Raw genomic sequence first — 25,024 nt, 5'->3', positions numbered from 1 at the left:
AACTTTCTCTAAAGGCCTTCAAGGGCAACCTTGGTGGCTCAGCGGTTTAGCGCCACCTTCAGACCCAGGGTGTCATCCTGGGGACCCAGGATCGAGTCCCACATCGGGCTCCCTACATGGAGCCTGCTTCTCCCTCCACCTGTGTCTCTGCCTCTCTCTCCCTCTCTCTCTCTTTCTCTTGAATGAATAAATAAAATCTTTTTAAAAAAGAAAAAAAAATAAAGGCCTTCAAATTGTCATATGCTCCTACTATATATAGTACAGCTCCTCAGGCCCTGAGCCCAGAGGACCTCTGGTTCAGGAGTCATGATGGACCTGGAGTTTGCATTTTTTAATAACCACAGGAGATTGTCTACACTGAAAAATGTTATACTGGGTGTTTGAGGGAGGAGAAAGGAGAGGATTTCATCCCTAAAATTTATCAGGCCCCCTCAGGGGCTGTAGCTCCCTCTGAACCCTAATGAGGCTGTCCTTTTCTTTGTTTCCCTGGCAGCCGCCTGGCTGCTGGCATATGGCAGGAGTGTAAGACATTTTGAATGAATAAATACATTAATTAAAGGAACAAGTGACCCATACAGAGAACACTGTCAAATACAGCTCAATTCAGGTACTTCAGTGTTATGAGAAGGATTGTACATGTAGAAAATCTTTATTAAGGATTAAACAATAAGAAACATGTTAAATGACAAGAGCAGCAGAGGTCAAAAAGAACCCATTGCCAACCAGGAGGACCAAGCACTTAATAATAACTACCAGACTGATGGCCACACAGAAAAATCCCTTTCTCTTCTTTTCTGCTAAAGGAACAGAAAGATGTATTAACCCAGATTGGGTCTCAAGTCAGAGATCATATAGGTGCATAGTTTGCAGAAACAAATGTACTGTTCAGTCTCCTGATGCAATCTTGAGCCCTGCTCTCCCGACTCCTTTAGCTAGTTCTGATATTTTTTTGGTCCATATTTTATTTGATTTTTTTTCTAGGATTTTATTTATTTATTTGACAGAGAGAGAGAATGTACAAGCAGAGGGAGAGAGAGAGGCAGACTCCTCGCTGAGCAGGGAGCCCAATGCAGGTCCTGGGCTCAATCCCAGGACCCTGGGGTCATGACCCTAGCAGAAGGCAGACTTAACCAACTGAGCCACCCAGGTGCCCCATGGTCCATATTTTATTTTATTTTATTTTATTTTTAATATTTTATTTATTTATTCATGAGAGACAGAGAGAGAGACAGAGAGAAGCAGGCTCCACTCCACGTAGGGAGCCTAACATGGGACTCGATCCCGGGACTCCAGGATCACGCCCTGGGCCAAAGGCAGGCGCTAAACCACTAAAGCCACCCAGGGATCCCCCATGGTCCATATTTTAAACTGATGTCTTTAGCATACTGTTATTTCTTGGTTTATCAATTTTAGACATTGTTTATTAACTTCCTGTTAACTAGTTTTTAAGAAGCACCAGCTCTTGTTTTGGAAGAAGCATAACCTCTTGTCCACCCTGCCCCTCTGCATCCCAAGTTCTCCTTCCAGTCCCCCAGTTTAATGATACTGCCATCACTGTAGTCATATTGCTACTGAGGCAGGATGTGGACTAACGTTATATTTCCTCTCATGTATGTGTGTGTATATTTGTTAGTTTGCTTGTTTTTTTATTTCCCTATCACAAATTTTTTCCAGACTCTTTCAACAAGGCTGTAAAATCTCTCTCAATACTGTTCTTGACTATGTCAGAAAGTCTGTCATTTCTATCCCTCCCCCTTTCCCCCCCATCCCTTCTGGACCCTTCTACCCTCCTGCTCAAGTCAGCTCTTTGTTCTCTTGGCTTTCTGTCTGGCTGTTGTTCTGGGCCTGCGTTTTATCCCTCTGTGTAACTACTCTGTTTCTTGGATCCCTTGTTCTCTTCTTTCTAGGTTTATTTTCACATCTTCATAGAGCTCATCCTCCAGTAACATCCTGAGGAAATGGTTTATGGGAGATAAATTCTTGAGACTTTGCATTTCTTTTTTTTTTTTTTTGAGACTTTGCATTTCTGAATATACCTTTGTTCTAACTTCACGTTTTATTAGTGGTTTTCATGGGTATAATACTGCAGGTGGAAAATTATTTGTCTTTACAATTATGAGGACATTGCTGCACAGCCAAGCTTCTAGAAGTCTGAAGCCATTTGGAATCCTTTTGGGTTTTTTGTTTTTTTGCCATTGGGAATTCTTGCATATTTGTATATGACCTCATTCCCCAGCCCCTCACCCCCCATCTCCCCCACCCATGTCCCATTGGAAGTTTTTAGAATTTTCTTTTTATCCCTGGGATTCTTGCCAAACACCAAGACCCCCAACAGTGAGAAGAACCAATTCCTTTTTGCATCTTTTTCTAGCTGCTTATCACCATTTTATCCCTTCCATTGTGTGTACTAACTCCCGATTTGATTCTCGCTGAAGAAGAGAGAAAGTATCTGCATAAGTCTCTTACCTTGACATGGTTGGTATGACAGCTGGAGGGAGAGCTCATCTTTGGTGCAACTCAGTTTGCTGCCTATAGCAACTCTGTACACCTGGATAATTCTTTCTGGCAGATTCTGACAAGAAGTTGTTCAGTTAGCTGAGTATTGAGTTAGCTAATTGCTCCAATTACATCCATTCAGGTGTTGGTTTTAGCTTCAAAGCTGGACTCAGGCATTGCTCCTGGCTTATAACATAGTACTGTAAATGACTTTAAAACTAGTCCCCTAAAACCAAACAAAAACAGCCCTGCGTAAGGTGGCCAATGTCAAGGGAAAAAACCTCATTCGCCACACACCACATCAAATGAGGTCTCCTGACCTGATTGTTCCAAAACTGCAAGTTTCACATAAAATAAATCCAAATACCACTTTTGTTGTTGTTGTTCTTGTTAAATATTTTATTCATTTATTCATGAGAGACAGGCAGAGACACAGGCAGAGGGAGAAGCAGGCTCCATGCAGGGAGCTGGATGCAGGACTCGATTGCGGGACTCCGGGATCACACCCTGAGCCAAAGGCAGGCGCTCAACCACTGAGCCACCCAGGTGTCCCCTTTATTTGTGTTTCAATGGAGGTATCTTTGCCCCTGGTAGCCCAGATTGCAGTTTATGACAAGATCATTGAACATTCTGCAGGCTCTCGGGGTGGTGCTGAGGTTAAGAATTTGTCTTAACAAATCCCAGGCCACTGACAGCCATTCAAGGGGGGCTACCATCTGTTGCAATGAACAAATGCTTTTCCTGTGCCTGCTCTGAAATACTTAGTTCAGGGAAAACCTAGCCAAAGGTGGGCAGCAACTACGAGATTAGCCAGCACAGAGAATTGTTACTTTAGTAGGTATCATTATTGGAATCTATTTATAATGTGCGAAGTTGATGTTTTCTCAATATTCATACATTCTTTTAACAAATATTTATTGGGTGCCTACCATGTGTTTGGCACTGTGCCAGGTACTTGGGATTTTATCGGTGAACAAAACAGACATTGGTTCCAGCTTTGTGGAGTCTCCATTCCAGCATGGAGCTAGAGAGTAAACATGACAGATAGACTACACGGTGTGTCAGAAAATGCTATGTTATGAAGGGAAGAAAAATCTGGGGAGGGTAGGTGGGGTGAAGGTGAAGTGTTAAATAGGACAGTCAGGAGTAAGCCTCACTATGAAATTGAGCCTTGAACCAAGACTTGACAGTGGTGAGAAAGTGAACCAAGACACTGGGAAGAGGATATTGAGGGCAGAAGGGAGGGGCTTTTGAAGATCCCTCAGTGGGCGCATGCCTGAGGTACGATGATGGGCATAGTGTCAGGAGAGGAGGTCTGAGAGGGAAGCACAACCAAATGCCATTGCCCTCTGCTAGGATGTGGCAAGCTGCTGCAGGCAAAGTCCACTGCACAGGTGGGTAAAGGAGGCTGGAGTTAGGCACAGAAGTCTGGGGCAAGGATAAGGAGGACCCAGGGGTTAGAGGCACAGAACTGCTATGTGAGCCTTGGGCCTGGATTAGGTCACTCAGGCAGACAAGTCCAAATTGTGGGTTATTCTACAGGCAGGGCAACTATTCTAGATTAAGGAGATTAGCTTTTCTTGGTTTGGAATTTTTCAAAATGAAAAGTTTGGGGTTTGGGGGGATGCAGGGAAAAAGTCAAAATTTTAAATCTGTGCTGCCAGGATACCTGAGTGGCTCAGCAATTGAGCATCTGCCTTTGGCTCAGGGCATGATCCTGGGGTGCTGGGGTCGAGTCCCACATCGGGCTCCCTGCATGGAGCCTGCTTCTCCCTCTGCCTATGTCTCTGCCTCTCTCTCCGTGTCTCTCATGAATAAATAAATAAAACCTTTTAAAAAAATAAAATTTGTGCTGCCATAGATGAATTAGCCTCAGAAAAAGGTAGAACAAGCAACTCTTAAAATACCAGATCCACTAATTTTTCTCTAGTAGCAGCAGGATTTTAATTTCTTTCTGGATTCTAGAGCATCTTTTCAAGGACTAGGAGAGTAAGAGTGGAGACAACAGGAAATACTGATGATCTGCTCTTTGCCAGGCATTGTGCTAAGTGCTTTCGTGTACACTGCAGTGTCTTTCTCGTTTGTCGTCCTGGCAAATTCCTTCTCGTCCTTCAGACTTCAAACACCCCCACCCCCTCTCTGCAGCCTTCCTCAACTTACACTAATGCTCCTAGTACTCTTACCGAGCAGCAGTTTTCTCCTAATATAATTACTTGTTTACATATCTGTCTTGCATGAGTGAATTAAATGAGCATAAGAAACCTGTCTCCATTTCCAATGGCCAGCAGAGTCTGGCACACTGGAGCCGCTTAGTAAATAAGGCCTAACTTGATGAATATCTCATTTAATTGTCATCCTTCAATGCAGTTATTATCCTCATTTTACTAATTGATTAGTTGAGGCTGAGAGAACTGAACATGCCTGGGATTTAAAAACAAAAATTAAATGGTTAAGGGCAGGTTTCTGCACCTAGTGCTGAGCTACCATGCCCCACCAGTTTATAAACACAGATCCAAACTAGTGCTGGTGATGTGCGAGATTTGGCTGTCCAAGCAGTGCTCAGATATTCCAGAGTCTTTTTTTTTTTTAATTTTTATTTATGATAGTCACACAGAGAGAGAGAAAGAGGCAGAGACATAGGCAGAGGGAGAAGCAGGCTCCATGCACCGGGAGCCCGATATGGGATTCGATCCCGGGTCTCCAGGATCGCGCCCTGGGCCAAAGGCAGGCACCAAACCGCTGCACCACCCAGGGATCCCGATATTCCAGAGTCTTATCTCAAGTCTAGATTTCTGATTTTCCTGCCCCTCATGAAATTTTTCTATCAGCATAGGGGACAGACAGGGAGTTTCAATGCATTTCCTATAGGAAGATGTAATGGGCATGAACCGAGAGACATGTTGCTTCTAAATGCTTTAAGGTAGTCTTAAACCTAGGATTTAAAAGTCTTCGTTGTGGGGCACCTGCATGGCACAGTCAGTTGAGATCTGACTCCATTTCAACTCAGTGGTTGGTGGGTATCTCAGTGTCCTGAGATCAAGCCTATGTCAGCTCTGTGATCAGCTCAGAGTCTGCTTGAGATTCTCTCTCCCTCTGCCCCTACTCCCCTTAATTGAATAAGTCTTAAAAAAAAAAAAAGATATTGTTGAGAGAGTAGGCAAATCGGTAGAGAAAGATTAGCAGTTGCCTAAGGCTGGGGACATGGGGATGACTGCTGATGGGTAGGAGAGTTTTTTTTAAGGGCATGACAGACAGAATGTTCTAAAATTAGATTGTGGTAATGGCTGCACAACTGAAAATACTAAGTACCACTGACTTATGTACTTTAAATGGGTGAATGTGAATTATATGTGAATTGTATCTCAACAAAGGGCTTTAAAACGTATTAGCTTTGGGAGCACCCAGGTGGCTCAGCAATTTAGCACCGCCTTCGGCCCAGGGTGTAATCCTAGAGACCTGGGATCGAATCCCACGTCAGGCTCTCTGCATGGAGCCTGCTTCTTTCTCTGCCGGTGTCTCTGCCTCTCTCTCGGTGTGTGTCTCTCATGAATAAATAAATAAAATCTTTTTAAAAAGTATTAGCTTTTTATTTTTATTTTATTTTTTTATTTTTTATTTTTTTTAGTATTAGCTTTTTAAAGAATAATAAGTGATCATCAGATTTTCCAGCACTCTTTCAAAATCCAAGTAAATTTAGTAGCTTCTATATTTGGGTTATTGTCTCCATTATCTTCCTTCTTAGAGGAAACCTCCTCCTCAGTACAGTGAGGTAATTTTGGGGTTGTTTGTATTGCTTGCTTGTTTTCATTTGAGCTGCAGCATTCAGATGGGAGCGTTTATTTCCTAGCTCCAAGCCTCCTTCCTTCATCTGCATCTGAGCAGTGAGAATGCTGAACTTGCTCGTGCAGCCTGCTGATTGACCAGCTGAGCCTCACGGGCCAGAAGGTCATCTGGAAGCCCCTCCTCCTGCCCCAAGAGAGGGAGATGGACTCTCCCAGGGTACTCTACTGGCTTGGGGGCAAGGAGCTATGTGTCAGAGCTACAGTCTTGTTTTAATTCCCTCAAACCATGTCTGCATGGCAGGGTTGGCCAACCCTGTTTCAGCGAATGCTCATCTCAGCCAGCAATTGCTAAAGCACCATTTCAAACTTTCTGGCCATGACCCCTGGTGGATCTTGAGCATAAAGGCACATACTGTGAGGGGATCCCAGAACACTAAGAAACTGAATTTGTTCAGGGTTCGTGTATCACTTGTCAGTAGGGTTGGGTGATAGGAACTTTGTAGAACAAACCTCATTTCTGAATGAAAGAGCTGCTTTAGCAACCCCTAGCTGGCAGATAAAGGAAAGAGACTTGATTTATGCTTTCTCTTGCCTTAGAGATGAAGGATGGGAATTCTTTTTGGTGGTTAGTGATGCAATGGGTAAAAATCTTCCATTTATTAAAGAGAAACTATGTTGTGGTTGTACAGATTGCCCATCTGTGGTTAACGTCTATGAAAACCATTTCCTGCGTGCAATAAAAAGAAAGTGTTCTGCTTTCTCTACCAAATTCCGTGGGAACGGATATTTCTCTTTGTTGAAATCCACTACCCAAGGGGCGCCTGGGTGGCTCAGTTGGTTAAGCATCTGTCTTCAGCTCAGATTATAATCTCAGGGTCCTGGGATCGAGCCCTGCATCAGGCTTCCTCCTGCTCAGCAAGGAGTCTGCTGCTCTCCCTCTGCCCACTCCCCTCACTCCCCACCCTTCACCCCATGCTTGTGCTCATTTTCTCTGTCTCTCTCTCTTTCTCTGAAATAAATAAAATATTTTTTTAAAAAAGAGAGAAATCCATTGCCCTGCCTTAGCAAAGTGACATCCTAGGCTTAGGCTGAAACAACCCCCTTCTTTTGATCACCCTATGCAGGTAACTGGACTCCTCTAACTGCTGGATTGGGAGGGTGCCATGACAGGGAAGCCACTAATGCTGATGGTAGTGTGCCTCTGCTTTTTAAGGACAGGTGGGAGCAGCCCTGGGGAGGTGAGGAGGTGGGAGTCTAAACCTCTTCGGGGGCGGGGGGGGGGGGACAAAAAAACCTCTTCGAGTTGCCTGTTTAGGTTAGCAGGATTGCAGTTTCTAGGAGACTCAAAAAGATACCCTGGCTACAGAGTAAGCAAGTGATGTTGCAGATGCCACCGTGAGAGTGATATGGAGTCAGGACTCCAAGCAGGAGTGCCAAGTGCTGAGAAATGACCTTTTTACTGCTTTAGCCTAATCAAGTGAAAGGACCATAAAGCACACTCCCCTCTAGATAGGACTTTGAGGTGTCAGGAATCCCAGCTGTGTCCAACTTCTATATCCTCTCATTTGGAATTTAGCATGCTTCTTTAGGAGCAGTGAGAAGTTTGGAATGGAGAGGGAGTAATTTTGCAAGATGTATGGTAGCCGACTCATACGAGTTTCATTTTAAAGCCATGTGGTTTGTGTGCCTACCCATGTCTAGAAAGGAACACAGGCGTGACTCATTTTCCATGAAGTCTCCATGTTGTAAAACAAAAGGAATATTTCTGATCAGACTGAGGACACCCCCACATTCTGAAACTTAACCTGATCTCAACCTGGGAGGTGCCCAGGAACTTAACATCTATTTTACGTTGACATCCTCAGACATTTTCTTGAGGAGATTGAGACTTGCCTGGGAGAAAAAGAAAGCTGAAAGTCAAAGAAAAAACTAAATGCTGTGGTTTGAGAAAGCATGCCAAGTCCCTAATCAGCAATTAGCCAAACAAGCCATAATTGAAGCACATTTATCTTCTGTGTCCTATGCTTTGCTTCTCATGGTGGCTGGTTTGAGAGATGTGCTGTTTGCTCACCCATGTTTCCTGATAGGAGTGATTGGGGTGAGTGTGGCTCCTACCCTCAGATCAGGCAGGTAGTCCGCAGACCCACACTGGCTTTGCACTGTCACAGGAGAAAGTCAGCCAGGCTCTCCTTTGGGGGGCTCGTGACTGTCAGCAGCCAGGTCCTGATTCTGCCCCTTCTCGTTCTTACCTCTGTGGCTATTGGTTGGGAGCCCATGTAGAACCAGTATTTGGAAAACAAGCTGTGCCCTTCTCAGTTGAACTGCCAGACTCAACTGCATAAAGAAAAATGTCATTATGGGCTCGATTAGAAGCTGTATTTAATAATTCCTTGAAAATTCTGCCTCAGAACTGTAAATGGTATATTTGTGTTGGTCAGTAAATTATTCCTCCCAGCTGTACCTGATCATACAAATTAAAGCAACAGCACTTTGCACCTCAGGGGAAAGCATCCCCTTCCCCAGGCATAGTCCTCATTCCCAGTAAATTAAAGGTTTCCACTGTGGAGGGACAGGCCTTCTTCACTCCCTGACTGCTATAAAATGAGAGAGGCCCTTCCCTGCTGTGCCATGATCCCCACCATAGGAATAGTGGAAGGAAGGAAACTGCTGGAGCAGAGGCAGGAAGAGATGTGGCATTATTTCTTTCACAGAGAATGAGATGAAACCACAGGGGAGTGGAACAAAGAAGGGAAATTCAAGAGTATCATTTCCTAGGAGTCTTGTGGGCCAGCCAGAAGGGTTTTCCTTTGCCATTGACTTCTGTCACTTAACCCGTAGGCATAGCAGACCCCTGGGCTCTTGAGAAGAGTGTCTGGCTATGTAAATGAATGCTTCCATGTTGGCCAGAGACCTTTGTACTTACCATTGACTTGTCCAATCTAGGACTGTGCTGATGATCTTATAACCCTTGGCCTTTTCTCTAGTTACTGCTTTTTCACTTTTAGAAACTTTCTTACAAGCTAGAGTTTTATGATTCCTTTGAGATTAACCATATATTTGTCCTTACAACCGGATCCTTCACTTTTTTCACCTCAGTCTGTCCTGAGACATTGCCAGGGCGTTTATAGAGTGAAACACCAGAAATAGGCAGTCAGAACTTCGTGAACATCCTTAGAGTATTGTCCTACGTATTTACACATTGATTACAAAATCATTACAGAGGGGAGAGTATACCTTTACAGGTGAGAGCTCTGGCAGTCACCACCTTCCCCAAGGGACCACACTGAGCATCACGAGTCCCGAGCTGACCTGACACTCTGCCCATCGCTATGTGATGGTGCAGTAAGCAGTACCCAGCCTCATCTACCTGCCTACTTGGCACAAGAAACAAACCCTAAACAAGCAGTATTCTATAAGACTGCTAGCCTGGACTCCAAAACTTGGCAATGGCATCAAAGACGAAAAGTCAAACAAACAAAAGGCAGGAGACTATGCTAGATTAAAAGTAAAGGAGGCTAAGAAAACGTCAGATGTAGTGCCTGAAGGATGGAATAGGATGACTGTCAAGGCCATCTGGAAAGGCAGTGAGACAAATGAGAATAGGACTTTAGATGACACCATTGTATCAGTGTTAAAATTCTTGGGTACAGAGTGAGATGTCATGTTTATGTAGGAGAATACCTTTAGCCATCACATGTCCAAATGCTTTGAGGTAAAGTGGCATGATGTCTGCAATTTACTTAAAAGTAGTTTTGCACCCCCCAAAAAAAATTTAAATAGAGAAGGGCGGGAGGGGGAGAGAGAAAGCAAATATGGCAAAATGTTAATAGTGAGTGAATCTAAGCGAAAAGTATTCAGATAATAGTTCTCTGCTTTCAACTTTTCTGTCAGTGTGACATTTCTCAAACTAGAAAGTTGGAAATTTCTGCCAGACCACCCCCAGAGTTCTTGTGCGAGTGCTCCCATACCCCATTCCTTAGAAGCCCAAGTGGATTTAAAGCAAAAAAAAAGCCTGAGTGGAAGGAATGCTCATAGTAAAGCTCACACTTTCCCAACTGACACTACAAGTCCTTGTGCATTTCCACACAGATTTCTCTCTGCATTATATATATGAACCAAGTACTACAGATACCTTTGTACACCAAGGAAGTGTGAGGAACAGAACCTGGTCTTCCTAACACTTGTCTTACTTTGATCTTCTTTGAAAAGTCTGAACTAGGCAGCTAAATAAAAACAAACAATGGCCCTTTGTGACAGGACTCCCAAACCCACTGAACTGACTAGTTTCAGCTACACAATAGACCAGCAGAGGACTGTTCTTCACAAAGAAAAGGGACATTACATTAACTTTCTCTTGGAGTGTGATGCTAAATAAATGCACTGCCCAGCAGATCCCAGAAAAAAAGTCTTCATTGTCACTACAGAGCCTCTAACCCCAGTTACTTGTTTCAAGATGAATAGCCTTGATTACAACCAAGACCAGGAGACAGCGCAGGTAGACATCCCCTCCTGCTTTAGGAAAACAGTTCATGGCTTACTGTGAATGAATGGTTCATCCTCTCCAGGAAGAGCTGTCCATATCAGTAGAACCAAGTCAGCTAGAGTGGTTGGGCTTCCAGCATCAACTGAGAGGCCAGAGCAGGGCATAGGCTACCTCTGTGCTTCATGGACAAAGAAGAAAGAGCTAGAAAGGGCTTTCTGTAATGTATTGTTTCAGAAGAGATGAAAATTCAGAATTTTGCCACCAGAATAATCAGGTTTGTTTCAGAGACCTGTTTTAAAGATGTATGCCCCTGACATCAGATAAGACAGACTTGGGGCACTTGGGTGGCTCATTCCAGTTCTTGATTTCTGCTCAGGTCATGATCTCAGGGTCATGGCATCAAGTACCACATTGGGCTCTGCACTAAATGTAGAAGCTGCTTAATATTCTCTCCCTCCCCCTCTCCCTCTGCCCCTCCCCTTGCTGTCTAAATAAATAAAGAGGGCAGCCCGGGTGGCCCAGCGGTTTGGCGCCACCTTCGGCCCAGGGCGTGATCCTGGAGACCTGGGATCGTGTCCCACGTCGGGCTCCCTACATGGAGCCTGCTTCTCCCTCTGCCTGGGTCTCTGCCTCTCTCTCTCTCTTTCTCTGTGTCTTTCATGAATAAATAAATAAAATCTTTTAAAAAATAAATAAATAAATAAATAATTTTTTTTTTTTTAAGATTTTACTTATTTGACAGCACAAGTAGGGGAAATGGCAGAGGGAGAAGCAGATTCCCTGCTGAGTAATGTGGGGCTCCATCCCAGGACCCCAGGATCATGACCTGAGCTGAAGGTAGATGCTTAACTGAGCCACCCAGGTGCCCCAATAAATAAAATCTTTTAAAAAAATCAGACAGACTTAAGTGTACTTCATTCTTGGATTGGTGTAAGAGTAATAGAATTGAGTGGCAGATCCTTGGCTATTTGTATAAACACTGAAGCTGCTGCCATTTGCTGGCCTTTATGTCACCTTTTGCTGAAAGATGCCATTTGGGGAGGGATGCTGGCACTGTATCAATGTTAATAACAGATTCAAGAGTACTGACAGTTTGTCAAGCCACAAAATGTTTAAGATCATTTGGAATTTCTTCCCTGACTTCTGATTTTCCACTTTCCTGAGCCCAGTGTCCCATACCATACTGCCAGCACAATGTTGGGAAGTGAATGGGATTTAAACTCTCTCTAATGTAACGCTGGCTTCCAGGCCATTTCCCTGAGTTGTCTCATCTTGGGCTTTGGGGAGATTACTTAGAGATTTGCACAGGTGAGGAGTAAAACTGGCCCAGGGATGGGGGCTTTACTTTTCATTCTTACAGATTTTAGCTAAATCCAAAGAAGGTTTAAAGGAGAATAGTGGTTCCAACCCGACAGCTCTCACTGAAGACTTACCATCGTAAACTTTCTTCCATTTCTCAGGGAGTAGTACCATGCCAGTTCCAGATCCTTGTATGGCCCTGGAAAGTAGTCCATGTGTGAGCTACAAAAAAATCCACTCCTGCCTTGTAAACAGATGACAAATACTAAGGAAACTGTGTAGCTGTGCCAAAGAATCTTTGTTCCAAATAATTTGCATTTTAGTGGTTATGCAAGTTACAAGACAGAAGGCATAATGGAGCCAGGCTCTGTGTGTTGAAGTTCTAAGTAAAGGTCAGTAGTACTTCCTTGTACATGTGCTGACCCTATCCTTGCTGGTCTATTTTTACAGCTGCCTTTTCTGGCCTGTTGGTTCAAGTGCAGTGTTGACTCTTCCATTTGGATAAGCCCATTGTCAAACCACTGTGATTTAGTTCATTAAATATGTAGTGGTCACGCACTATGGTGAGGCTTTGTGCTACACTGTCAGTCAAGAATGAGTAAGACAGGGGCCCTGTGTACAGTGAGCTCCAGGACAACAGGGAAAATAAGAATACCCCCTACATACAACACCACCACCAAATCAGCAATGATAAAAGTTTCAGTATGGAAGGGATCCCCAAAAGCTACCTATTCCCAGCTCCAGCAGCAACCATGTAGAAAAGACAGACTGGAGGTAAAAGCACTGAGTGCTAGTACCACGTCTCCCCCTGGGAACTTGGGCCAGTTCCTAACCTTGGATTTTAGTTAACTCATCTCTAGATAAGGAGGTTGAATTAAACATCCTCTCAGATGGTCCCTCTTTTGTGCCCTCACAGTATGCTGTTATTATTTGCCTGTGTGATGATCTCTATTACATTGTTTCCTTGAAGCCAGAGATCATGCCTTATATATTCGTGTGTCCCTAGTTCCAAGCACAATGTCTAGTATACAGTAATTTCTCGGTAATCTGTTGGAGGAGTACAATGAATGACCGACTCAAAATTCACTCCCAAACCTAAAATTCTATTCTGTGGGCCAGCTGGGTGCCTGAGGCCAATTTTAAAGATCGTGGAGAAAGATGTGCCCACTTTTCCTTTACACTACAACCAATTGTAGTGTCCTGGCATCCTCTCTGTTTCCATTTAAGTTATTTTTCCTGGCTCCCTTCCAGCCCCTATGGTAAATACACAGCAGAATCCAGAGCATCATGATGGTGGCTACAAAACAAATCGGTTGGGCAAATCTGAGTTCATGCTTATGGAGCTGGAGCAAAAAAACCAAGTTACTATCATATCTTTCTGACAGATTCTACAGGATAGAGTTTATCACTTAGGTGCAGTGAATTTTGTTAAACTTCTATTTCTGGAGCTAAAGAGAAGCAGAAGTTTTAGCAGATTATCATCATAAACTTGGAATTCAGAAAGGAAGAAGCTAACTTTCATTTTGCCCTTTTTGTCCCTTTTACTTTTCTGAGTTCTGAATCTTTGTTTATGAGGTCTTCGTTGGTGTCTTCATTGGTGTCAATGTTAGCACAAGACATTGGGCTGGGTGCTGTGGGAAGGGAATTGAAGATAATTCTTTATTGAGGGATAACTAGACAGAATGTATGAGAAAGAAAGGCTTGGGGGGCACCTGGGTGGTGAAGTTGGTGAAGTGCCTGCCTTGGCTTAGTTAATAATCCCAGGGTCCTGTGATCGAGCGCGCTGCATCAGGCTCCTTGCTCAGTGGGGAGTCTGCTTCTTTCCTCTGTCCTTCCCCCTGATCTTTCTCTTTCTTTCTCTCTCTCTCAAAAATAAATAAAATATTTTAAAAAGAAAGAAAAAGAAAAGGCATGGTAGGAGCCTCTTTCACCATCATTGCCCACTGCCCTCAGCCATGCTCTCTTATGGTGTGAAAGCCTGCTGCTTAGAGCAGAGGCAAGCAGAGCCCATGCCACTTGGACAGTTTTGTCTTTACATCAGGCTTACAGTAGTTAGGCCAGTAGAGGACTGTGACATTCAGGAAGAGGTGGTTGAAATGCCATTGTTACATTGGAAACATCTTGGCAGCAATGTGCTAGACATGTCTGAGTATAACGTGGATATAATCTGCCAAGGGGCAAGTAAATGGTGCATTTCTTTGGACTTTGCCTTGCAGTAGGCGAATGAAGAGTCTTTTGAACGAAATACTGTGGTCTTCTGTGACACAGCTCACCATACTTTAGAACCAATACCAGAAAATCCGTGGCTGAGGAAAGAGGTGGTCTGTCAAAGCCAACTCTCTGATAATACCTTGCCCAGTACCTCCCCTTGATGGCTTTGGAGCCCAGAAATAGAGAAATCAGAGGTTCTGTTGATATGGTGCCTGAAATTGCACCAGTTCCTGCTGACAGCAGGGCAATCCCCAAGAGAGTTCTAACCTCCCCCTTTCCACAGCTGCCAAAGGCCTGTGGGAGGCCACTGCTGATTTACTCCCTCCTTGCTAGCTGCAGTTCTTGGTACCAGCGCGGTGCTCTCGGCAGTGCTCTTTCCCAGCAAAGAGCCAGCAGCCCTTGCCCAGAAGCTGAGGCTTTCTTGCCTGCTTTGGCTTTCCTGAATGTCTGATTGATGGACCTTAACAACAGAGATAGGGCCAAGTTCACAGTAAATGTGCCTGCCTGAAAACTGTGATGGAGTGATGCCAGAATTGTACCATGGAAGCCCCATGTGAAGGGGGTGATGAGTGTGAGCGCTCAAAAGCCTGCAGGAACCCCACATGCCAGGTTCCAGGAAGAAAGGGCTGTCATGATGAGCTTCTGCGTGTTTTGGCTGCTACTGTAAATGTGTCATTCACTTTGATTTAGCCTCAAATACAAGACAGGTAATTTTGCTTTCAAGACTTTCAGATTAGGAAATCATAAACCATGTTCATGACCCAATGAAAGCAGACCTGGAAGCTTTCTCTTAAAGCATATTAGTACTGGTGACATTTTGCTGATGTTTAGCAGTAAACAAGGCAAAGAGGGATTATGGCTTTTTACTTTTCTGGAACTCTCTTCACTTTTATGCAGCAAAAGATTATTTTCTCAGACCTCTCAAAGTGAATTGTCAGAAAGATTATATAATTTGGGAATAGTGTCAGAGCTATATAGGCTGAGAATGGGAGATGGTGTACAGAGCCTGTGGTGTTGCCCAGCTAAAAGCAGAAATTCTAGATGATTAAGAGCTGATTAGTGAATGAATGCAAATGAAAATTATAGTCCTTAGAATCCCTCAGTTTATTTTATTTTTTTATTTTTATTTTTTTTAGAATCCCTCAGTTTAAAAGTGTTGTGAGCACCCTTTATTTGAGCTACAGAGATCTGATTCTCTCCTAATTGTTTCTGTGATCCAGGTTACATTTATCGAGTGCCTACCGTGTACCCTCAGAGAAAAGTAGTGTAGCTCCTAAGCATCTTCATTAGATTCCCCTCAAAAAAAAAAAAAAAAAAAGATTCCCCTCAAAGCAGAACCTCAGATAAGTCTGTTAGTGTAGGTCATTCATTGGGAAGCCATCCTTGGGAAGTAGGAGTGAGGAGGTAGAGTGAATAAGAGGCGGAGGGAGGAAAAGCCAGTATGAGAGTGTGTTTCCAGGACTGCAAGGCCTCCTTGCCATCAGAACTTTTCATGAGCCTGGCCCCAATGGCATGAACTCCATCACACGGCCAGGCAGGCCAGGTAGTGCTTCTGACTTGTAGGCAGGGTCAGAGCAGGCCCTGCAGGCAGGAAAAGAAAGCCTGGGGGTGCGTGTTCTTGATGGATGTTGTCAGCAGTGACTCTGAGCTTGCTCAGAATTGACCAGTATGGCAGCAGCTAGAATCAGAGTCCTCAAGCATCTGCTATGAGAGGGATTGGTGCTGTACTGGGAGAAGGACTGGGTGCACTAAAAACACCAGCAGAAGGCATCTCATCCAGAGATTGGGACAGCGTCCAAGAAGGAAATGGCCTCTAAGCTAAGACAAGACTAGATGAATGGGAGATGAACTATGTTGGAGCTTAGATTGCAAGGGTAAATATGCTGAGGGAAGATAAGCAAGAATTTTGCAAGGTAAGGAAGATAGTCTTCATTGTAAGAGCAATAAAGGGTCAGGGAAGAGGAGGGGCATCTGGGTGGTTCAGGTGGTTAAGTGTCTACCTTTGGCTCAGGTTGTGATCCCAGGGTCCTGGGATCAAGCCCTGAATCAGGCTCCCTGCTCAGTGGGGAACCTGCTTCTCCCTCTCCATCTGCTCTTTGCCTTCCTTGTGTTCTCATGCTTTGTCAAACAAATAAATAAATAAATAAATAAATAAATAAATAAATAAATAAATAAATTTAAAAAGGGAGTGGGGGCTTAGGGAAGAGACATGTAAACAGAAAGACATGATAAGTTGTATATTCTAGAAAATTTCACCCTAATGACAGAATGTGAAATAGATGCCAGGGTGGAGCCCGTGAGTGAGGGTGAGACAAAGCAGAAGTCAGGGAAGCCAGTGAAGAAACTGCAGCTCTCCAGGTGAGAGGGTATAATGGTGAGAACCGGGGACACATTCTAAGTTTCTATGTCCTCACTCATGCTCTGCTCCTGGTAAATATAGCCTGAGTGCACACGCCTGCCTGTGTGTACATGCATGTGTGTGTGCGTGCTTGTGTTTTGATGAGACTGTCGTAGGGAGTGAGTTATCTAGAAAAGAATTTTTAGAAGATGTGAATTGAAAGTTCATAAAGAGCTGTTTGGAAAATTCTAAAGCAAACTGGGAAGGAAAATGACTGTGAGAAAATATCTCAAATACTCAGACATGAGACAGCACAGGGAGGGCTCTACACTGAGAATCAGAAAGACCTTACTTTGTCCTGGCTCTGCATTTTCTATTGGCTTGACCTTTGTTGTGTCATTTAACCTCTCTGAACTCTGTTTATTTGTCAAACTCAAAATGAGGATGATGATGCTTGCCCAGCCTATTCTGAGTCAGTGTAAAGCTAACAGTGTGTGGTGGGAAATGACCGCAACAGGGAAGCTAACATCCTCTAGACCAACATGAATAGGACAGGGGTATGGAGGGTCATGGTTTAGCCCCAAGAGTCTTGTGTTCAGTGTAGACACTGGCCTGTCTACCCACTCCGGGGCAGGAACAGGGCATCCTTCGCAGTCCATGTGCTTCAGGGAGGTGGGTTCCAGAAGGGTTAGTGTGACACTAGATCCTCTTGAAGGCTTCTCCCCCTGTTTGGAAACTCAGTGATCCTCCTTCACAGGCCATTGTGAGAGTAAGAAGAGAAAATAAAATAGTAAAGCGCCTGGAGAATTAGCATTGTAGGCAAGTGAAAGGTATGACTGTTGATGTTGTCAGTAGGTCTTATGATGTTAGCTCAAAGAAGATGTACACATTTGACTCTCTTATATCTCCTAGCAAAACAAAGTCACTCCCAGTTTCCTGCATGGTATATGATATATTTTAGTTTCATAAAGAGACCAATGACCATGTTCCTTTCCCCTAATACCACCTTCTTACTAACTAGCTATGTTCTATTTTCCTTATTTTTTTTTTCTCTTGCATTTAACAATGACTGGAAACATGTGACCTGCCAAGACTTGAACTTGGCATGTGGGGTTTCTCCCACAGTCCATGATCGAGTCACCAGCAGGGAGAACACAGGCTGTATATTCCCTCCTTTCAGGGTGAGGAATGTTCTCCACCTCCTGGGAAAATCCAGGGTCCTGACTCAACAGGAGTCAAAAGGAAACTGACCTTAGAGTCCTTCTAAGATACTGTGACTTCTTGCTCATCAGTGTTGGGATCTGTTTTTCTTTTTCTTAAAAGCATTCCCTGGGGCGGCGCCGGGTGGCTTAGTGGTTTAGTGCTGCCTTCCACCCAGGGGGTGATCCTGGAGACCCAGGATCGAGTCCCATGTCGGGCTCCCTGCATGGAGCCTGCTTCTCCCTCTGCCTATGTCTCTGCCTCTCTTCTCTCTCTCTCTCTCTCTCTCTCTCTCTGTCTCTCATGAGTAAATAAATAAAAATCTAAATAAATAAATAAAATGTAAAAAAAATTTTTTTCAAAAAAAAAAAAAGCATTCCCTGGGGTTTTAGGGCACAATAGATGACTGACTCAGTATGGCTGACATTTATTACACCTTTACTCTGTGCCAGGTGGTATCGTAAAGCACTTTACATAGAAGATACACCACAGCCCTATGAGTAACTATTCACTTGGTAGATGATCAAAAACCAAGGCAGATGTGTTTAAGTAGCCTAAAGTCACACAGAGCTGGAATATGAACATAGGCATGTGATTCCAAAGCCCTGTCTGAATCATGCTGCGCTTCTCCCTCCCTGCAAGCAGAGACCTGTCATAAGAGCATACAGAGGGCCTCAGGATTTCCTATTCCTTGGTCCTTAGAGCAGTCAGAGATGTTAAATAGAAAAAAGTGCGTTTGAATTCTGGTCTACTTAAGTGTTCTCCACAGCAGGCAGGAAGTACCCTAGATATAAAAATGGATTCCATTAAGATAAATAGCTCGAATCTCGGGAGCCCTGTGCTAACCAGAAAAAAATGTGAATCGAAAGCTGACAGTTCTTATATGCTTCATGTTTCATTTTTTTCCACTTTCTCTAGGTTAAAAAGATCAAGTGGCATGAGCAGCCTTTTGGGGAAAATTGGAGCCAAGAAGCAGAAGATGAGCACCCTAGAGAAATCCAAATTGGACTGGGAGAGCTTCAAGGAGGAGGAGGGCATTGGTGAAGAACTAGCCATCCACAATCGAGGGAAGGAAGGGTAAGAAATAGTAGATTCTATTCCTCTGAAAATCCTAAACTCTGAAATAGTTTATTGTAGACAGGCCACCCAGGGTTTTTTTTCTTTTTTTCTTTTTTCTTTTTTTTAAGATTTTATTTGTTTATTTGACAGAGAGAGAGAGAGAGAGAGAGAGCCAGAGAACACAAGCAGGGTTAAGCAGCAGGCAGAGGGAGAGGTAGAGGGAGAAGCAGGCTCCCCACTGAGCAGGAAGACTGATAGGAGACTCCATCCCAGAACTCTGGGATCATGACCCGAGCCAAAGGCAGATGCTTAACCAACTGAGCCACCTAGGCCAAGGCCACCCAGTTTAAATAAGCAGGTACTTTTCATGGTGAAACAAAAAATGTGTGAGTACTTTGGTTTGTCGGTAAAGCTCTGTTCTGGGAAGCAGGTCCTCTCGGTGAGAACACTGGAGGTCACGGGGTTAGGTGGGGTGGTATGTGAGCAGCCCTGCTCTCAGGGCCAGTCACGTCTGCCAGGCTGAGCTTTCCGAATGATAGCTTCTGTGAACTGTAAGTCACCTTGCTTCATCACATGGTCAGATCTGGCTCTGTCAGCCTTAGCCTGATCTGAATGATTTGGCCTTCAGTGAAGCCAGCCCAGTGGCTTCAAGAACAGAGCCAAGAATGCCTAGATATTGTCATCTTGTGGATTTTTGTCTGTGTCACTATGACCCAATCTGAGGCTTCAACCTGTATGACATGCCAGCCCTCAGCACCCAGACTATCACTTGCACCCCTCCTCTTCAATTTGGAATACAAAGAGGACATCAATAGGCCCGTATTCAGGAATGCCAAGAAAGACAGTGTTTGGTGAGTACTTAGGAACCTCAGAAGGAGCTAAGAAGCAAAGTTGCTGTATATCAGGTCCATGGCTCAAGATCATCACTCTCTGCCCCTAATGGTGAATAGAAGTGTCTTGGGGCTTATCGGATAACTCTGGGTCCTCCCCGCCCCTGCCTCTCACCAGAAAGGGCTTTCCATGCTGCACACAGCATTTCTGAGGCTCAGCTCCTTTGCCTGTGAATTGGGATAATGGTACCACACTGGAGGTGAGTGTGAAGATCTCATAAAATAATGCATGTAACATATGTATAACATACATACATGTGTATAAAGTACATAAAGCCCTTTGCAGAGTGCCTGTCACATAAAAGCATAATTAAATGGTAGTCATTCAGGTTATTTATAAGCTAAGTTAAAATAAAGACAGGTGAGGGGGTTATTTTGGGGGTCATACTTCTAAATTCGGCTTCAAGATCATTTGAATGAACCTACAAGCTGTTCAGTATGTTTTAAATGACTTTATGAGCTTGGTTAACTATCAGGCTCCTAAATCACTCTGTCAAAGATAGAATGCCACAGGATAGAGGCTAAAGTGCCAATGTCTTCTGAGGAAGGCCCAGGATAAAGCACAGGCAGGAGTCAGTGTTATGCAGAGAAGGCCTCTGACATTTGCCCCAAACATCCCTGTCTCTGACTCTATTCTGGTTACTCACAGGTCATTCCTCTTCTCCACATTTGCCTAGTGATATAAGGCAGCAGAAGGCCTGCCAGTGTGCAACACTTTATTGGTCCTCTGAGTATTGATTATGTGGGTCGGACAGTGTTCCTTCTGCTCAAGTTAATCGAGGTCTTATAAAAGGAAGTGATGCTGTTGAAGATAAGACAGAGTTAATAAATGTAGACTGAAAGAGAAAACAAGATTAAAAGGACATCTATCTGCCCAATGAGGACTTTTCAGGTGATAGAAAATCACCTAACTAGGTTAGGGAACCACTAATAGTATGCAGCCTTTAGGTACTCTGCTTTCCCCTCCTTCTCTGAACCTCTTCGCCCCACCCAACGATTCCACCAATCTGATTGTGTTTCTCCAGTGTGGATCTGATGTCTTCTTTGCTCTGCCTTTGGCTCTTCTTACCTTCCCTCTCCAGTGCCTGCTCCCACCTCCACTCACATGCCTTTCCTAGCTCTTGCAGGCAGATTAAGGGGCCCAACCCCTTGTACAGGGAACAAGCTGTAGCTCTGCTTCTTACCTTGGCTAAGCCTGAGAATCATCTTGCAGGGGTGCTTTCAGAGTTGGGGTAACAAGGCCACTCCTGTACAGAGCTGCTGGATCAAGAGTCACAGATAGCTGTATCTTTAACTCACTCCTCAGGTGCTTTTGATGCATGCCAGGGTTAAGAATCACTAGACCATAGCATCACAATTCCAGAGATTAGAGCAAGACAACCAGCTTCTGGCTGAGCCTTTCCAACACATACATAACTAGAGAGCCAATTTCAGAACAGGAAATGTCAAGAAGGACAAGAAGATTTCTCCTGAGAAGTGTGCCCAGTGGCACACTATGGAAGGAAAGAAGCATAGGGACCAAACCTATAAGGTCTTTGGGTAGAGGGCAGGCAGGTCAGGCCCCTAAACTCTCTCACAGGGATGCCAGTGGCAGCAAAGTCATCACCTGGGAGGGGGATACTCTGCAGGAGTATGTGGAGAACCCCAAGAGTTGTACCCCTGGAATAAAAGTGACCTTTGCTGAAACCAAGTGGTTTCAGAGCTACCTACCTGTGAGTACTGATTGACCTCTGCCATATATTTTTATAAGACTATGGCCTTTTCATAAGCACCAAATTTAAATTGATCTCTTATATAAGAATTCAAGTCATAAGTGGTGGTAAAAATATTCCTATTATGCACACAGTCCTGATTAAGACTGTATTGAGATTAAAAGCTTAGGTCATGCTTTTTATGATTTGATAGTAACTCCAGTTCAATAAATGCTAACACATCTTTCCCCTTGTAAAGATTTGATAGAATTTGAAGCTAGATTGGTCAATATATGGTTATTATTGTCCAGTTATTTAAAAGGCAATTTTGCCATCTTAAAAAATGCATATGCACATAAGGAGACAAGGTACCTAGAAACCACTGGCACAGGACCAGATAATTTCTAAAATCTGTATCTGATACTTCCATTGTCTACATTCTTTGCAGAAAATTTACTAGAACTCTCATTAGACATCAATAAACTAAGCACTCCAGTGAAGGGCCAGAGATTGACCCTTCATTGAATTAGAAGACAAAAAATGACTATATACTGATTAAAAGAGACATATGGAAACAGCAGGATTTGGGATAAGTGAAAATAAAAAAGAGACAGGATAAACCATGCAGCCACGAACCAGAAGGAAGGTGTAGTAGTCATACTGATATTAAACAAAACAGACTTTGAGACAAAAGTGTTACCAGAAATAGAAGTGGTCGCCTCATAATGGTGGAAACACTCAATGCATCTGGGAGATATGACTGTTCACATCCAGATGTCCCCCTGACCTTAACTGGACAGCAGTCACTCCCTGCAATTCAGCAGTCCCGCCCCAGCTGTGTTCCCAGCAGAAATTCAGTTGCGTGTTCCCCAAAGACAGATGTGAGGATTTCAATGATAGTGCTTTTCATAATATGCCCAAACTGGAAACAACTCAAGTATCCATCAGTAATGCAGTAGGCAAAGTGTGAAGATCGAATTGGCTTTATGCCGTGGTTCCTGAATCAGGCATCCTCTCTACCAAGAAAAAGGAAACTCTAGAGGGCTACAGAAAGGGAATGGTTTTTAAAAGGAGGACAAGGAAGTCATATATAGAAAAAAGGATTATTTCAGGTGAGGTCACCTCCATTTGTGTACAAAGGGTTTCAGTAGGTTCAGTAGGATTGCATCATCTTTCTTTGGAGGATGAAGAAGGCCCATGTGACATATTGGTGCTGACCAGAAGATTCCTCACTGACCGGTTAAAGGTTACATTCCTAGAGGGTTGAAACCGCAGTGAAGTTAGTTATTAAGTCTGGGTTTAATAACCTGGGGCTTTAACCTAAATGACACCATTTTGGGCCTCGGGTTTTCTTTTTAACAGTTTACAGATTGGGTTACTCTTTAGCAACCAGAATGAACATGACTAAATTCCAATAATAGAGTAGCAAAGTTCATTGCAGTATGATCCCATTTATATAAAAGGTCAAAAACAGGCAAAAGCAGTGTGTCTATTGAGTCATTTTGTGAAAGAAGCAAGTCATGAAAGAATTCACAGTATAAGTTTATTTATATCAAGTTCAAAATTAGGCACAACTAGACCATAATGTCAAGGGCACAGAAACTTAAAAGGCAAGCTCACACCTGGCTGGACCGGCATTGGCCTAACAGTTATGCAGGGGCCTCCTCTGAGCAGCCAGCATTCCACTTCTTGATTTGGCAATGGCCACATGAGCACTTGCTTTATGACAGGTCATTTGTCTTGCCTGTTGTATACACTTTAATCTGTGTATGTTACATTTTACACAAAACTGAATTAAAACTGGGGCACCTGGGTGGTGCATTCGGTTGGATGTCTGACTCTTGGTTTCAGCTCAGATCATGATCTCAGGGTCATGAGATTGAACCTCTTGTTGGGCTCTTTGCTCAGTGGGGAGTCTGCTAGAGATTCTCTCCCTCTTTCTCTGCCTCTCCACACCCCCACTCACTCATGGGCATGTGTAGGTGCTCGCTCTCTCATAAATAAATCTTAAAAAAAATAAATAAATTGAAACTCTATTTGTCCTGGCTCTACTACCAACCTGCCATGTGCTCTAGTCCATATCTTCATCTATAAGGTAGAAACTCTTCAGTGTACTATACTTCTCAAGTTTATCGTGAGAAATAAGTAGGGGAGATGTCTGGTGCGCTTATAAATAAGGAGTCCTCTGCCCACTCTTCTTTCTCCCATCTGCCATTATTGACCTCACTGTAAGGGGCATTGCTGCAAATGGAAAGCTAGGTGCCTTACTCTTTTAAATTCCCTCCTGGTGTCTTCCTGCCAGCCCTTCCAGAATACTTTCTACAGAGGTGGCAGCTATAGTTTGGGGGCATCTCCTCCAATCTCCCTGGCTCATGTCTCTTCCTTCTCGGGGCTGAGCTCCGGGCAGCCATCCGTCCTCACATTCCCTGCAAACCCCACACTCCAGGAGAGCTCACTAGTTATGTGGCTGAGGTTCCCCACTATGATGACTCCCAGATAATTTCTCCTTGCCCGACCCACTGTTGGACTGAACTCCAGACTCCTTGAAAAACAGCTGTTGGGTTGACCTCTCCATTTGCATGTCCAAGACACACATCAAACCTAACATCCAAAACCAAACACTTGCCTCCTTTCCAAAAAGATTCCTTCCTCAGTCAGAAAATGAGACCATCACCATCCAACTTTTAAAAGAAAAACCTAGGAGTCATTCTTGATTTCCTCTTTGAATTCACATTCTGAAAGTCCAGGAGACAGTTCATTCATAAAGTACTTGAGTCCAGCCCCATAGCCACTGCTCCAGCACAAGCCACAGATCTGTTGTGCTCCCTCCTTCCCTTTGTCCCTTCCCTGCAGTCTCCCCCACAGTAACTAAAAGGATTTTTAAAATACAACTTTTCCTCTGTTCCCTACTGGAAGCCCCCCAGTGGTACTAATAGTCAATGCTCAGTTCCTTATCCTGGCATTCTAGGCTCTTCCTGAGCTGGCTCTTGCCTACCTCATGTCCCCTTTTCCCCTTCTCATGACAGCCTCTGTAGGGTTTCTCCCAGTGCTCCTTCATGATGGCTTTTGTCACTTGGAGTTCGACTCATGCCACTCTAGCCACACCCCAGGAACTGTCAGCCCTATCACTTTGTTGGAGCATGTCGTGTTCTGGTTGATATGCAGTGGACCTCCAATGGCAGGGCCAGGTTCACCCCCAAAAGAGGACCCAGCCCAGAGCAGGCGCTGAGCCATCTCACTGTCTACATGCCTGTCCCACTAGCCACTAGACAATCATGGCTTTGTTTTAGGACCTAGTAGGATTAGAATTAGCCCCCCAGAAAAGAAGGGCATGATATATCAGAATGATGTCTCTGTCCAGGCATCATTTCCAGGCAGCAGAGTTGCTTAAAATCCCAGTACCCAAGATGGTCCATCATCTCCACAGCAGAGTGGCTGCTCTTCCTTTGAGCCCCAGACTCCCTGGCTTGCTCTAGCCCTGTAGCTGATCATCCAGGCACCCTGGCAGTGTGTGGGGCCAGCTGAGGTAGAGAGATCAAGGGGACGGCTTGGCTGCCGCTGGCATCAAATTGAAG

The 25,024-nt window shown here is 44.1% G+C and overlaps 1 protein-coding gene across 1 annotated transcript in view; it reads left to right on the top strand.

The window, feature by feature from the left end:
* CFDP1 (craniofacial development protein 1) overlaps positions 1-25,024 on the top strand; it is a 128,891-nt gene that overhangs the window by 99,822 nt on the left and 4,045 nt on the right. Inside the window, exon 6 of the mRNA XM_055306430.1 lies at positions 18,728-18,886. Coding sequence (XP_055162405.1) covers positions 18,728-18,886 — 159 coding nt within the window. The remainder of the gene's footprint in view (positions 1-18,727; positions 18,887-25,024) is intronic.

Source organism: Nyctereutes procyonoides, unplaced genomic scaffold, assembly GCF_905146905.1.
Source record: "Nyctereutes procyonoides isolate TBG_1078 unplaced genomic scaffold, NYPRO_anot_genome, whole genome shotgun sequence".
Lineage (NCBI taxonomy): Eukaryota > Metazoa > Chordata > Mammalia > Carnivora > Canidae > Nyctereutes > Nyctereutes procyonoides.
The sequence above is the reverse complement of the archived record's forward strand: the minus strand, read 5'-3'. Positions and strand labels throughout refer to the sequence as shown.